Genomic DNA, 16,703 nt, shown 5'->3' on the forward strand with positions numbered 1-16,703 from the left:
GTGGGTTGACGCACAGTGCCATTAGAGAATGAATTCCAGGATATTGACCGAGCAACACTGAAGGAGCAGTAATATATTTCCAAGTCAGGAGCTTGAGGTGGTGGCATTCCCATATATCTGCTCCCCTGTCCTTCTAGGTGGAAGTGGTCATCGGTTTGGAAGGTGCTGTCTGAGGATCATTGATGAATTTCTGCCATGCATCTTGTAGATAGTACACACTGCTGCTTCTGAACATTGGTGGTGGAAGAAGTGAATGTTTGTGGATGTACTGCCAATCACATGGGTTGCTTTGTCCTGGATGGTGTCAAGCTTCTTGAGTTTAGTACTTAATAAAGTAAATAATAACAGCAGTAAAAGTCCTAAACCTTTATCTTGTTTTGGACTAAAGCCTTGCCTTGTTGTGTAATTATGATACAGTCTTTTCTGCTCTTCTGATGCTTCTGTGCAGTGGGCAAGGAAACTGACATAATGTACTGAACAAATGAAAACAGAAGGCCTAGATTCCAATTCTGACTGGTATGTGAGGCGATCTTGGGTAGACAAATAATTGAGAATTTATGGCCTCAGGATCTCCATACATCTTGATTATATGTGGATGTATTGATATTGAAGAAGTATGGGAATGTGTCTAATTGTGATGCACTCCACATTGGTACAGCCTGTTGAAGGGGAGGAATATGGAAGGTGTGGAGGTGAGATGGGGCTTTGGAGAGATAGCAGCATCAGATCCTCACACATATGGAAAGCAACAGCTGAATGGAAATGACCTCAATGTGGCAGGTACCAACTGGAAGCCTCATGTCTTAAGAAAAAAATGTCATACCAATGAACCAAACACAGAGATTTCACGTAAAATAAACACATCAGCTCCCCCCACTCCCGGTCTGAAACAATTGATTTAGCTCACCTTCATGTTGCGATGTCATCACGACCTCTCTCTCTGACCTGAATGTTTGTGAATGAAATTCCCATCAAGTGGGCTGCTTTGTCCTGGACATTGTCAAGCTTCTTGATTATAATACTTAATAAAAGTAATAAACTTTTATCTTGTTTTGGATTAAAGCTTTGTGGCTTTGTCATGTGGCCATGATACAATCAGCTGTGCTTTAACCAGCACTATACTCTTCGACCATGAGACAATCTTTCTTGCTTTTCTGATGCTTTAATTGTGATTAAGACAATTGATGCCATATACCCACGTCGGAGAAAATGGGGACTGCAGATGCTGAAGATCAGAGTCAAAAGGTTGTGGTACTGGAAAAGCACAGCCAGTCAGGCAGCATCCAAAGAGCAGGAGAGTTGACATTTTGAGCATAAGCTTTTCCTGATGAAGAGTTTATGATTGAAACATTGACTGTCCTGCTCCTTGGATACTGCCTGACCGGTTGTACTTTTCCAGCGCCACAGTTTTTGACCATATACCCAGCACCACTACGGCCCCACTCCGCTCAACAGTGGCATCCCTTCCTGTTGTTTCCACTGACTGTCTAAAGCTGCAAGCCCTCTTATTGAACTAGAAGCATTAGGGACCCTCCTGAATGTGTGATCACAAATTGCCAGTTGGGAAGCTGCTCCCAGGAAACTAGCTTGATGGATTGCCCTGTTGGCAAGTGCTGTCTCAGGACTCCCAATTGTCCCTGACTTTGGAATCCCAAAGCCTGCAGCAAAACCCCAGCATTCACTCTCACTGAGACCAGGAATGAACAGTAACATAAATTTACCTAGCCCTTTTAGGCAGCCAAGTACCCCAAGCCACTGCACAGGAATGTCATGTCGCAAAATCTATCACTGAGGTAAGGAAGGAAATACCAAAGCACGCGTCTAAAAGCTTGGTCAAAGTGGTAAATTTTAGGTTGGATCTCAAAAGCAGAAAGAGGTGCAGAAGGTTAGGGAAGGATTCCTGTATTGAGTGTAGATGGCTGAAGTCAGGCCAGTCAATGGTGGTGAGTAAGGGTGACACAATTGAATGGATAAAATGAAGCTGTATCAGTTGAGAAATTTTGAGAACAACTTTGGCCAGAGTTTCTTGGGCCTCACTGAGACCAAATAGGACTGGGACTATTTTCGTGAGGGCAGGGGAGGGAGTAGTCCATAGAACTCACAACTAAATGGGATTCATAGGTTATTGGTGGAAGGCAGGCATATGGAGTTAATTAAATTTCCTACAGTGTGGAAACAGGCCCTTTGGCCCAACCAGTCCACACTGACCCTCCAAAGAGTAACCCACCCAGACCCATTTCCCTCTGACTAATGCACCTAACACTATGAGCAATTTAGCATGGCCATTCCACCTGACCTGCACATCTTTGGACTGTGGGAGGAAACCCACGCAGACACAGGGAGAATGTGCAAACCCCACACAGACAGTCACCCAAGGCTGGAATCGAACCTGGGTCCCTTGTGCTGTGAGGCAGCAGTGCTAATCACTGAGCCAGATTAGCCATGATTTTACTGAGTAGGCTAGAGAGGCTGAATGGCCTAATTCATATGTACATGTGTAACCTATCCAGTTCCATTAAGGAGGCAATAGACAGCATTGTGGACTCATTGATCGTGTGCTCAGGGAAGTTTGTTAATTCTTATGGAGATGGCCAAACTTCAGTGACACTTGGATTTTACATCAGCTGTATGAAGCTGTGAAGCATGAATTCGAGGCAGGAATGTTTAAACAAGAAATAAAATAGTTCAGTGTCCTTCTCAGTTCTAAACTGAATGAGTTGTATGTGTGTTCACTGAGATGAGCTCTAGCAGTGCTATAATTCGATGATGTAACTACCCTTAAACAATGTGTTTGCCAGATTGCCACTCCTGCCAACAGACAAGCTGTCAAATTAAAGATCAACATTGTAAATGTGGGAAACTGTAAAGATGAGTTAAAAAGATTTTAGAACAATGGAAAATTTACCGTATGGGAAGAGGCCACTGTGTCTGGTGACTGAATAAAGCAGCCACCAATTCCAATCCTAGTTTCCAGCATCTGGCTCATACCCTTACAGATTACAGGATTTTAGGTGCAGTTCCTGATTCTTTTTGCATGCATTGAGGGTTCCCTTCTCAACCACCAAGCAAGGCAGCAGATTCCAGGCACCCACTACCCTCTGGATAACTATCCTCGTTCCCCTCCGGAACCCCCTCAAGTCCCTTCTACCAATTCTTCCACCAAGCATCTTAATGCACTCTGGTAATTTACCCCTCTGCTAGGGGATACAGGTCTTCCTGTCCACTCTAGCTAAGCCACTCATTGGTTTGTAATCTTTAAAAAGTTTTGTTTTATGGGATGTGAACATTGATGGCAACTCCAGCATTTATTGTCTATCCTTGATTGCCCCTGAACTCAGTGGCATTCCAGGCCATGTCGGAGGGCACGTAAGGGTCAACAGAGTCACATGTACGCCAGACCTCAGAGAATGGTGGGAGTTACCCTTCCTAAAAGGTATTAGTGAACTAGATGGCTTTTTATGACAATTGACTGTGCTTAAACAGTAACCATTAAGGTAGCTTTTCAGTCCAGATTTTTACTGAATTCAAAATTCTTCATCTACCACAGTAGGTTTTGAATCCATGGCTTCAGAACATGAGCCTGATGTGCTGAATTACTGATTCAATGTCATTATCTCCTGCCATCAGCTCTTTCAAGCAGAATTAACGGAATTCATCATGTTTCGCTTCTGAACAATGTTCAATATTGCAATGATTAGAAACCAAAGCGTTTGCAAAAAGAAAAGCTTTACTTTGAACTTCCTACCATAGTTGACAGCTATTTAAATGTAAGTGTTGGGAGTTTAGAATGTGTTGTAGAGCTAGTGTGCAGAACTCTTAAGAGCTGTGTATTATTACTTGGATAATTGAAAATCTTGTGCAATACATTGCTTCGTACAATGATGTTAGTTAATGGTAAAATATACTGCTGAGCTCTAAGTGAGATCAGGCTTGCAGGGAACTGCATAGTTGCTGCGAATACTTTGAACTGCAGAATATGCTACCTTAATTTGTGTATTCATGCATTCATTATCATCAGCGGAATTCAATGGATTAGGCTCTATAAGGGAATTAACCCCCTGAGGGGCAGTGAGTTTAGTGAACATGCTCTGTATGCAATGGTATGTCAGGTCATGCACTTAATTGTTCCTAGGTATGCACTGTTAAGTCTTGGGAGAATAATTTTCAAGGTAATTTATTTTGCTTAATTGCAGGATGTAATATGAAATCCATGCTAAAAATGCCTGCTCTAGTTAGGCTTTCATAATTTTGGTACATGTTTTGCATGAATAAAGCTATTTTTGACAAAGAATGGTAGCAAATTAAAACAAACCGTTACATGTTCAATAAATAATGACTTTGAACTTTCCCCTCATTTCGCCAAAGCTTTTGAAGAGAGAAAAAACAAGTAAATACTGTAATGACTAATTTTCTTCTTTTAAGATCCTGTGTTGTAATCCATATTGATCACACTGTTTCAAGGTGTGACTCAGTCTTCCACTAGAATCTCAAAACTGCAGAAGCTCTTCCTCCCTTCCCAGGTTATAAATTTGCATAACATCTTCTTTTGAATGAAAATCTGCTAAATTTAGCTAAATCTGCTAATTACTGTCAGAGGAAAGTTCTGTTGAACAATCCAATGGTTTTCCCCATGTGGCAAGTAGCATTCATGCCACACAAATGCCAAACAATGACCATCTTCAAAAAGAAATAATCTAATCACTGCCCCTTGACATTCAATGATGATATTGTAACTGAATCCCCCATGATCAACATCCTAGCTCAGCCAGCACTTTTTAAAAATTCAATCATAGGTTGTGGGCATTGCTAGCTGGGCCAGCAATTATCGCCCATCCTAGTTGCCTTTGAGAAGGTGGTGGTGAGTTGTATTCTTGAACAGTTGAAGCTCATTTCCTATAGGTCGTTTAACAATGCCATTAGGGAGGCAATTCCAGGATTTTGACCCAGCGTTAGTCAACAATTGACCAGAACTGGATTCACTACTTAAGCACAGTAGCTACAAGAGCAGATCAGAGGCTGGGAATAGTGCAAAGGGTAACTCATCTCATGACTCCCCAGCGCCTGTCCACCATCTATTTTGTACAAGTCAGGAGCGTGACTGAATACTCCCCATGTCATTCTGGATGTGTATACTATCCAGGACAAAGCAGCCTGCTTGACTGCCACCACACTCAAAAACAATAAGCCCCTGCATCACCGCTGCTCAGTAGCAGCAGTGTGTACCATCTACAAGATACACTACAGAAATTCACCAAAGGTCCTTAGATCGCACCTTCCAGACCCACTTCCATCTAGAAGGACAAGGGTAGCAGCTACATGAGAACCTGAAAAGCTGCCCTCAAATCACTCACCATCTTGACTTGGAAATATATCACTACTTGTTGACTAACGCTGGGTCAAAATCCTGGAATTGCCTCCCTAGTGGCATTGTTGAACGACCTTTAGGAAATGAACTTCAACTGTTCAAGAATACAGCTCACCACCACCTTCTCAAAGGCAACTAGGATGGGCGATAATTGCTGGCCCAGCTAGCAATGCCCACAACCTATGAATTTAAAAAAAAATGTCGGCTGAGCTATCCATTATAAACCAGAAAACAAAATAAAAACAAAGAAGTGCATATTTTGGAAATCAGAAACAAAATAAGAATTTGCTGGAAAAACTCAGCAGGTCTGGTAGCATCTGTGGAGAAAAAGCAGAGTTACTGTTTAGGGTCCAGTGACACTTCAGAAGAAGGGTCTGATTTTGTTCATTATCAAACCATTACCATTTCCTTCATAGCTCTAAGCACACTGAGAAATGATTTTTCTTTTCCCAATGACATTAGGGTAGACACTACAACAGCTGATTGGTATATCTGTATTTGGCAGAGCTCAGATTCTAAACAGATCAAACTACATTACTGTTTGTTCTTAGTCCTGAGTTCTACTGCTAATATCCAGAGCAGATACCTAGTGCCCCATCGATGACTTCCCGATACTATTCCTTCCTGCCACCTCTGGTGAGAGGGTTTTATTATAAAATGATAAGTTGCCATGAGGCGTAATAACGTGAGAGTGAGGAGCAGGAGTGGGCAATTCAGCCTATTGAGCCAGCTCTGCCTGATTCAAAAGGATTTATAATGAAATTACAACGTCAATTAGGTTCCTCAACACCTGGTACAAGTATGTACACTCACTCCTTTTTAAAATTTGAAAATTGCTGTCAGTATCCTATATACTTAGTCATAGAATCATATAGCATGGAAACAGACCCTTCGGTCCAAAAGTCCATGCCAACTATGTTCCCAAACTAAACTAGTCCCACCTGCCTAAGAATAGCCCATAACACTGCAAACCTTTCCGATTCATGAACTTATCTAAAGGTATTCTAAACATTGCAACTTTACCTGCAACCATCACTTGCATTCCACACATGAACCACTCTCTATTTTTTAAAAAAAGGGTTGCCCCTAATGACCTTTCTAAATCCTTCATCTCTCACTTTAAAAATATGTCCCCTAGTTTTGAACTCACCCAGCCTACGTAAAGAACACTTGTCATTCACCTTATCTGTGCCCCACATGATTTTATAAACCACATTAAGTTCACCCCTCAACCTCCTGCACTCCAGTGAAAAACATCCCAGCCGATTCCAAAGAACGCAAGCCCTTCCATACCCAACAACATCCTTGTAAATCTCTTCTGAACCCTGCCCAGTTTAATATCCTTTCCTGTAATTGGCCTCATCAATGTCTTGTACAATCTCAATATGACATCCCAACTCCTTTACTTAAAGTTGAGTAATGAAGGCAAGCATGCCAAATGTCTTCTCTGACCTCTTACAAGTGACCTCTCGATAGAAAGAGTTGAGCTCTCCAACCTTCCATCCTGGGAGCTTATCCTGGAATGTAGTAGCTGGTGCCTCAGCATAATGAGGCAGAAAGGAACACAATTTAACTTATTTCTCTTGCCAATTTGGTTTATGTTTTGAATCCATTTTGAGGTTATAAATATTTGTTGGACATGGACATCTCTGGCTAGGCTAGCATCTATTGCCCATCCCAACTTAACCTTGCAAAGGTGGTGGGGAGCTACCTGTCTGAACCACTGCAATCCATATGGTGTTGATCCCCTCATTGCACTGTTGGGGATGGAATTGCAGCACAGACAGAGGCCATGCAGTCTATTGTCTCCTTGCTATCTCTTTGATATAACTGTAGTGCTTAGTCTCATACCCTGTTTTTTGTTGTAAGAATATAAGAGATAGAAGTAGGCCATCCGACCCTTCCAGCCTGCTCTGCCATTCAATAAGATCATGGCTGATCTTTTCATGGACTCAGCTCCACTTACCTGCCCGCTTGCCATAAACCTTTATTCCTTTACTTTTCAAAAATCTATCTTTGCTTTAAAAAAATCCAGTGAGGTAGCCTGAACTGCTTCTCAAGGAATTCCACAGATTCACAACGTTTTGTATGAAGAAATTCCTCCTCAACTCAGTCCTAAGACTGCTCCCCCTTATATTAATGCTATGCACCCCAGTTCTAATTTCACCTGCCAGTGTAAACAACTTTCCTGCTTCTATCTAATCAAATCCCTTCATAATTTTATATGTTTCTATAAGATCACCCCCTCATTCTTCTACAATGTATGCCTGTTATGTTGTGTAAGCCTCAACTTTACTTTAAAATAGAGTTGGTAAATGGATGAATATTTTGAACTTTAGAAGAAATAGTTTTTAATGAATTGTGTCAATTACAAGTTGCATTCATTTTGAATATTCTCTTTTTTGTTCAAAACTAGATCCTCCAGTGTCACCAACCATACTATGCAGATCCAATGCTTACCCAGAGACCTTCTACTGCACATGGCAGCTGTCAAGTCCAACTTACATCCCAACTGAATTCGACATCTCTGTAAGGTCTGTTCTGGCCTAACCGCCCTGTTTATTCTGTTTTATTTTTCTTAGCATTTTTTCCTTGAGTTTTAAAATATCTTTATTGATATGGTTAAGGGCAGTAACTTGGTGCAATTTAATGAATACCACTGAAAATGGAATTAACCATAAGAAGTATGAATTTCAATCAGTGTGTGGTCTAGCACCAGTGAGGGATCAATTTTTAAATAACCAAAAATCACTTCCAGAATTCTATGTAGCGCAAGTTACTAGTCATATTGAATCAAAAGTCCTTTTTTTCCAATAAATTAAGAAATACAGTTGAACAGGTTTAAAACAAATTTCGAGCTCTGCTGCTGCTTACAGCCTTCTTAAAGGCTCAGAAACGGAGATCCCATGAGTGACAACAGTGATTAAATTCATCTCCGGTGAAATAGGTTGGGGAGTTCAGCATGCTATTAGTGCAAATTTTTAATGTCTACTGCAAAAATTGTAGAAACTCAATTTACACTGAACATTGCTTTCTGCTTATAAGTTCACAATCAATTTTTGACAGCATCAGGTAAATTCCATCAACACAACTGCTCAAACCTTTAATGATGACTCTTGAATGATAAGTCTGAATAAATACTTATTTCAAAACAAGGATTTTATGAAAGCCCAAAAGACTTTTCAGGGTGCAATTGAAGAACTTGGTGCCAACAAGATTTAACGTGCGACTATGGTTGACCAATTAGCTGAGATTTTAAGCACATGGCCCATTGTGGAACTGAAGTATGCAGACACTATTGGTTTTGGCTAATTTAATCACCATTGGGGTAGCAGGGCACACAGTGTCAGTGACTTTTGAACCTCTGTGCAAGGAGAACACCAGCCAAAATTTCAGGTCTGTATCACAATTCATTAATTACATCTGGAAAGTGCATATTTGTGAATGCTTGAGGGAAGGATCTGGCTTAAAAATGATGCCACCAGAAGTTAGCAATCACAGTACAAAAAGTACAAAGAATGAGTATGTGGGTGAGATATAAAAAGCAGACAATATTTTGACAATGCATAATCCCGAGGCCACTTCAATTTTTACCATATTTCCAGAATTTCCCGAATAGGTGAAAGCCAAATTCAAGAATGCAGCAATACTCAGGTTTCAGGCTTCAGGCTCAACTTAATTTTTCCACAGGGTTACCTCCCCTTTACGTTTAAATAAATTACATGCACAGAAAAAGGAAGTGAAAGAGAGTCGTCCTCGTCTCTGAGGGACCGCCAATGAGTCTGATATGTTTCCACAAACAGAATTGTGTTAATGGCCAGCTAGTCTCTTTTTGTTTGTGATGTTGGTTTAATACATAAATATTGACCAGGATACCAGTTCAACTCTTTCACAATTACCTTACATTATGGAATATAACTTGAGAAAATGTAAGGTTGTGTTCATTGGAAAAATAGGAGAGTTGAACATTATTTAAATAGAGAAAGACAGCTACAGAACAGAGGAATTTGGAAGTTCTTATGCATAAATCTTCAGAAGCTAGTATTCAAGTTCAACAGGTATTAGGAAAAGCAAATGGAATGCTTTCCTTTATTTCAAAGGGAATAGAGTATAGAAGCAGGGCTATTTTGCTAAAACCGCACAAGGCATGAGTCAGACCACAGCTGGAATAGTGTCAACAATTTTGGGCCCCTTATCAAAAGAAAGACATAATGGCATTGGATGCAATCCAGAGAAGGTTCACTTGGCTGATACCAGGTAGAAAGGATTTGTTGCTCATTGGATTTTAGGAGGATAAGAGGCAACCTTCTTGAAACATACAACATTCTTGGAATCGTGACAGGTTAAATGCAGAAAGTTTGTTTCCCCACAGCATGGAGTCTTGGGGTTGTGCAGCATGGAAGCAGACCTTTTTGTTCCACTCGTCCATACCAACCTGATATTGTAGAAAATAATTAGTCCCATTTGTCAGCATTTGTCCCAGATCCTTCGAAGCTCTTATTCATGTACCCAGCCAGATGCCTTTTATATGTTGTAATTGTACCAGCCTCCACCACTTCCTCTGGCAGGTCTTTCCATAAACACACCACCATCTGCATGACAAAGTTGGCCCTTTCAAATCTTTCCCCCTCACCTTAAACCTATGCCCTCTAGTTTGGATTCCACTACCTTGGGGAAAAGACCTTGGATATTCACCCTATCCATGCCCCTAATGATTTTATAAACTTCTGCAAGGTCATCCCTTAGCCTGCAACACTCGAAGGAGACTACTCCACCATATTTAGCCTCTCACTGTAGCTCAAGCCCTCCAACCCTGTTCTGAACTATTTCAAGTTTCACAACACACTTCCTATAGCAGGGAGACCAAAATTGAATGCAGTATTCCAAAAGTGGACTAACTAATGTCCTGTACAGCCACAACATGACCTCCCAGTGCCTGTACTCAGTACTCTGACCGTTAAAGGAAAGCATACCAAATGCCTTCTTCTCTATCCTATCTTTCTGCGATTTCACTTTCAAGAAGCTATGAACCTGCACTCCAAGGTCTCTTTGTTCAGCAACACTCCCTAGGACCTTACCATTAAGTGTATAAGTCTTGATAAGATTTGCTTTCCCAAAATGCAGCACCTCGTATTTATCTAAATTAAACTCCATCTGCCATTTCTCAGCCCATTGGCCCATCTGGTCAAGATCCTGTTGTAGTCTGAGGTAGCCTTATTCGACTACATCTCCAATTTTGGTAAAAAGCTTTGACAAAAGGTCAGTTAGACTGGAAACATCAGCTCTTTTCTCTCACTTACAGATGCTGCCAGACTTGCTGAGATTTTCCAGGATTTTCTCTTTTTTAGTCTCCAATTTTGGTGTCATCTGCAAACTTGCTAACAGTACCTCTTATGCTCGCATCCAAATCCTTTATATAAATTACGAAAAGTACTGGACCCAACACCGATCCTTGTGACACTCCACTGGTCACAGGCGTCCAGTCTGAAAAACAACCCTCCACCACCACCCTCTGTTGTCTACCTTTGAGCCAGTTCTGTATCCAAATGGCTAGTTCTCCCGGTATTCCATGAGATTTAATCTTGCTTATCAGTCCCCCTGGAGAACCTTGTCCAACGCCTTACTGAAGCCCATATAGATCACGTCCATCTCTCTGTCCTCACCGATGCTCTTTGTTACTTCTTCAAAAAGCTCAACAAAATTTGTGAGACATGATTTCCCACGCATGAAGCCATGTTGACCATCCCTAATCAGTCAGTGTCATGGAGTCATAGAGATGTGCAGAATGGAAACAGACCCTTCGGTCCAACCCATCCATGCTGACCAGATATCCCAACCCAATCTAGTCCCACCTGCCAGCACTCTGCCCATATCCCTCCAAACCCTTCCTATTCATGTACACATCCAAATGTGTCTTAAATGTTGTAATTGTACCAGCCTCCACCACTTCCTCTGGCAACTCAATCCATACACGTGTCACCCTCTGTGTGAAAATATTGCCTCTTAGGTCTCTTTCATATCTTTCCCCTCTCATCCTAAACCTATACCCTCTAGTTCTGGAGTCCCCGACCCCAGGAAAGAGACTTTGTCTATTTACTCTATCTATGCCCCTCATAATTTTGTAAACTTCTATAAGGGCACTCCTCAGCCTCCGACGCTCCAGGGAAAACAGCCTCAGCCTGTTTAGCCTCACCCTATAGCTCAAATCCTCCAAGCCTGGCAACATCCTTGTAAATCTTTACTGAATCCTTTCAAGTTTCACAACATCTTTCCGATAGGAAGGAGACCAGAATTGCATGCAATATTCCAACAGTGGCCTAACCAATTTCCTGTCCAGCCGCAACATGACCTCCCAACTCCTGTATTCAATACTGACAAATAAAGGAAAGCATACCAAACGCCTTCTTCACTATCCTATCTACCTGCGACTCCACTTTCAAGGAGCTATGAACCTGCACTCCAAGGTCTCCTTGTTCAGCAACACTCCCTCGGACCTTACCATTAAGTGTACAAATCCTGCTAAGATTTGCTTTCCCAAAATGCAGCACCTCGCATTTATCTGAATTGAACTCCATCTGCCACTTCTCAGCCCATTGGCCCATCTGGTCAAGATCCTGTTATAAACTGAGGTAACCTTCTTCGCTGTCCACTACACCTCCAATTTTGGTGTCATCTGCAAACTTACTATCTGTACCTGTTATGCTCGCATCCAAATCGTTTATGGAAATGACAAAAAGCCAACACCGATTCTTGTGGCATTCCTCTGGTCACAGGCCTCCAGTCTGAAAAACAACCTTCCACCACCACCCTCTCCTACCTTTGAGCCAGTTCTGTATCCAAATGGCTAGTTCTCCTGTATTCTGTGATTTCTAACGTTGCTAATCAGTCTCCCATGGGGAACCTTGTCGAACGCCTTACTGAAGTCCATATAGATCACATCTACCACTCTATGCTCATAAATCCTCTTTGTTACTTCAAAAAACTCAATCAAGTTTGTGAGACATGATTTCCCACGCACAAAGCCATGTTGACTATCCCTAATCAGTCCTTGTCTTTCCAAATACATGTACATCCTGTCCCTCAGGTTTCCCTCCAATAACTTGCCCACCACCGAGGTCAGGCTCACTAGTCTATTGTTCCCTGGCTTGTCCTTACCACCCTTCTTAAACAGTGGCACCACGTTAGCCAACCTCCCGTCTTCCGGCACCTCACCTGTGACTATCGATGATACAAATATCTCAGCAAGAGGCCCAGCAATCACTTCTCTAGCTTCCCACAGAGTTCTTGGGTACACCTGATCAGGCCCTGGGGATTTATCTACCTTTAACCATTTCAAGACATCCAGCACTTCCTCCCCTCTAATATGGACCTTTTTCAAGATGTCACCATCTATTTCCCTACATTCTTTATCTTCCATGTCCTTTTACAGAGTAAACACTGATGCAAAATACTCATCCCTGTGATGCAAACAAAGGTCGCCTTGCTGATCTCTGAGGAGCCCTGTTCTCTCCCTAGTTGCCCTTTTGTCCTTAATGTATTTGTAAAAACCCTTTGGGTTCTCCTTAACTCTATTTGCCAAAGCTATCTCATGTCCCCTTTTTGCCCTCCTGATTTCCCTCATAAGTATACTCCTACTGCCTTTATACTCTTCTAAGGATTCATTCGATCTATCTTGTCTACGCTTGACATATGCTTCCTTCTGGTTCTCAACCAAAACCCTCAATTTCTTCAGTCATCCAGCATTTCCTACATCTACCTTCTTTTCATTTTAACCTAACACCTGCCCCCAATCAGCTTTTGAAAGTTCTTGCCTAATACCGTCAAATTAGCCTTCCTCCAATTTAGAACTGCAACTTTTAGATCTGGTCTATACTTTTCCATCACTATTTTAAAACAAATAGAATTATGGTCGCTGGCCCCAAAGTGCTCCCACACTGACACCTCAGTCACCTGCTTTGCCTTATTTCCCAAGAGTAGGTCATGTTTTGTACCTTCTCTAGTAGGTAAAGAGGAATGTCTTCTCTTAGAGGGCAGTTAATCTGAAGAATTCTTTACTGCTGAGGGCTGTTGATCCTGAGATTAAGTATACTCAAAGCTGAAGCAGATTTTTTTAATCAGTGAGGGAGCCAGCATGATAGGGAAAAGTCAGGAAAGTGGAGTTGAGGATGATCAGATCAGCCATGATCTCATTGAATGGTGCAGCAGACTCAATACCAGAATGGCTTACATCTGGAGAACCTGATCAGTAGTATGAGTTGTCTGGAAGTGCACAATCCTACAAGATTTCAAAGAGCTGCAACTTTTAAAGAGAAAAAGGCAAAATAATGGATTATTTTTCCACACTGGTACAGCACAGACATGTGAATACCGGGCCCCTTTAATCCTCTATCAATAACATGAAACTCAGTGAGGCATTCTCCTTAGTATATGTCACCTATCAAATGAACCAAGTATACCGATTGCTTCTATATTCTTCAAAAACACCACACTGTCAACAGAGCTTCATAAAAATGGACTTTAACGCATAATTTGGGTTATAGATCACTTAAATTCTAAGGAATGGTTTCTGTTGGTAAAGTTTGATGTGAATTATTTTATGCTTGTGTAATAGAAAGTGTATGATAAAGTATTTGGAACTTCAAAGGTTAATATTTTTGCGGTTTGTTTGCCACAGTAATAGTCACCTTCCTGCCTGGTGAGCACTCACTGGCTTTGCTTCATTAGTATTTCTCAAATGTGAGTCTGCTTAATGATGCTGTCAGCTCCTATGCTAATGGAAAGTAATGCAGCCCACTATCCCCATATGTAGGACAACCATTGTCTGAGGAGACACCGAGTGTGCTGTCTGCTAGATGATCATTAGTCTGTGGGTTCCTGAGCTTGAATTATACATATAAAATGTTAATTTCCATTTGAAGCCATTCTGGTGCCAAGACCCTAAATGCGTTTCAATGCAAATTACTGTATCAAGGTCATTCTTTAGCAATACTAATGTCCGCACTGCATTAAAAAGAGAACACAGATCTTAGCTTTCTTTTGCTACTCAGGTTTTTGAGAGCTGAAAGAGTCTGATGTTAATGAAAGAAAACTGTATCAATGATATATATCAGATATGGATAAGAAAACTTAAAAATAGTTACATACTGCATTAGAAATGTTTAATTATTATTTTCTCACTAAATACATGTCTGACACCTAGGAAACCTTTGTTCATGTGCAAGAACTTTCAAACCAAATTACTGATATATGTGCAAAAAAAGGACCATTTCTACTGACCTTATATGCAATGTACAGCCTTTCCCTTTATGCTTGTCCTCCTCAGTACAGCAAGACAGGGAGCTTATCTACAGATAATGAAACGCTGATCATAGTGTTAAGCATCCCTCGCTAGGATTATGCAGTTTTTTTGGACACTAATTTGTGGTGATATCTGGAGGTGAGTAGGAAGAATTCCAGCTCCAAAGTGAAGGCTTATTTATTCTGGTTCTGTGAACAAGCCAGTTCCCTGTGACAGCAATTAGCCTTCTCTTGGTGCATTGTTTGTTTGTTCAAGCATCTTCGATCTGGAGATCTTGTCGGAAGGCTTTGCTGGATGAGAGGTGAGCAGATTGAGCCATTGTATTGTGCTCAGGTAGCAGCTGTCCAGGGAGGTGGGTCACAGCCATCTGAGGGAGGAAGATTGGGTCATGGCGATCGTAAGAAAAGTCAGAGAGGATGGAGGGAGCTAGCAGGATAATAAAGAGGAAGTCAATCTCTACAAAAGGCAATTCAAACATAACAGAGGAGATAGATGGAGATTTAGGGCATTCAAGTGTGGCACCTGGACTTTTGACTCTGTGAGGTAACAGAGTGCCTGCAACGTCCTACCCACCTTGCCACATAATTGGGCAACCATTTGACTATGGACATTTAAGTTGCGAGTAGCCATGTGATTCCATATGCCGAGCCAACCTGCCTCCAAGCAAAAATCCCATTCACCTGCAATCCCACAATTGGCAAAATCACCACTTCACAATTGTCTCACTTTTTCCCTTTATCCATTCCTACAGATTAGATGGATAGTGTTTGGTCTTTAAATAACTGATTTGAGCCCTCACTAGATAGATGGTGTGTGGACAAGAGCTATGATGCTTGGTACAACTCAGTAGCCTCTTGAACACTCATGTACATATACCCTGTCAAAATGTGATTGAACAGCATTAAGAGCATTTGGAAATGTAAGCACATGTTTATACTTTTACATAACAGCTGTGCTTCCGTGTAATGCTCAAAGTCAAGCTTTATAATAGACAACTAACTTTATCCCTTCGAGCAATTTCAGCAGGGCAGCTTGCAAGGTACCAACCGCTGTAATGTTCTAGATGTCAAAGTCCACTACGATACACTTTGTTCTCATAATACCTATTATGTTATTCCAGGCCCTTGTGCCAAGGCTTTCCCAAAGAGACATACAGTCACTATTGCTATTTCCTCCAAGATGCTGAGCAACTAATTGATGCAGGCAACAGCCTTCTTTTACTGCAACCAGTTACAATGTTTTGGTGTAAATCTTTTTGATTTGCATATCACCTCAGATACAATTCTTATTATATTTAGGTATTAGCTGGAAGACCTTCAAGTCTTCCCTTCTAACCAAGCTGCCACTGAATAGTGTAACGTCTAGTATTGTTTACTGATGAGTTGATAAAAACATCTTTGTTTCCACATTGCATTTCCAGGATATAATATTATACATTCTGTGATGTCCTTTGGGAGAAGAATTAAGAATAATTTGACCTTAGTTTAACCTATTAATTGCATCTTGCTTTCATTAGAAATAATAGGTAAGCCATAGAAAGAGAAAATATAAAAACTTTTGCACCTTTTGCAAAAGTTTGAATACATTGGTTGTTTGTAATTGATCATATAGTTCCTCAAGATTATCTCCACACAAACTGCAATACAGTATTACAAGAACTAGTGAGGCAAGGAAAACAGCCCCAAGTATATCTCCATATGCATTGCCATTGACCCCTCTGCCTCAAGACATTGCCCAACTGGCAAGGCCTATTCACATCTTTGTATTATTCTCAGACAATGAAAATCTGAATCCTGCAAAGCAAATTTAGCTATTACTTGTGATGAGGTTCAAAAGTATTGTAGTTTCTAGTTACATGTAAAAGATATGATGTTCACTTAATTCAATCATGGCTGTGAATGAAAAGCCTTTTTGCATAGATTTAATTGATATTGGCTTACCTATTATCTGAATTATAGCAAGCTCCCTATGTGGCAACCTTTCTTTTGCCTGCTTAGAAGCACTGAACAATGGAGGAGAAGTATTTAAATTGAACTCTAA

At 41.0% G+C, this 16,703-nt stretch overlaps 1 protein-coding gene across 4 annotated transcripts in view; it reads left to right on the forward strand.

The window, feature by feature from the left end:
* The window catches only part of cntfr (ciliary neurotrophic factor receptor), a 375,848-nt gene that overhangs the window by 271,134 nt on the left and 88,011 nt on the right, over nucleotides 1–16,703 (forward strand). For all 4 annotated transcript variants that reach the window (XM_072573295.1, XM_072573296.1, XM_072573298.1 and 1 more), the window contains one exon: nucleotides 7,782–7,899. In XM_072573295.1, the coding sequence (XP_072429396.1) occupies nucleotides 7,782–7,899 (118 nt within the window). The remainder of the gene's footprint in view (nucleotides 1–7,781; nucleotides 7,900–16,703) is intronic.

The sequence above is a fragment of the Chiloscyllium punctatum genome, chromosome 1 (assembly GCF_047496795.1).
Source record: "Chiloscyllium punctatum isolate Juve2018m chromosome 1, sChiPun1.3, whole genome shotgun sequence".
In the NCBI taxonomy this organism is placed as follows: Eukaryota; Metazoa; Chordata; class Chondrichthyes; order Orectolobiformes; family Hemiscylliidae; genus Chiloscyllium; species Chiloscyllium punctatum.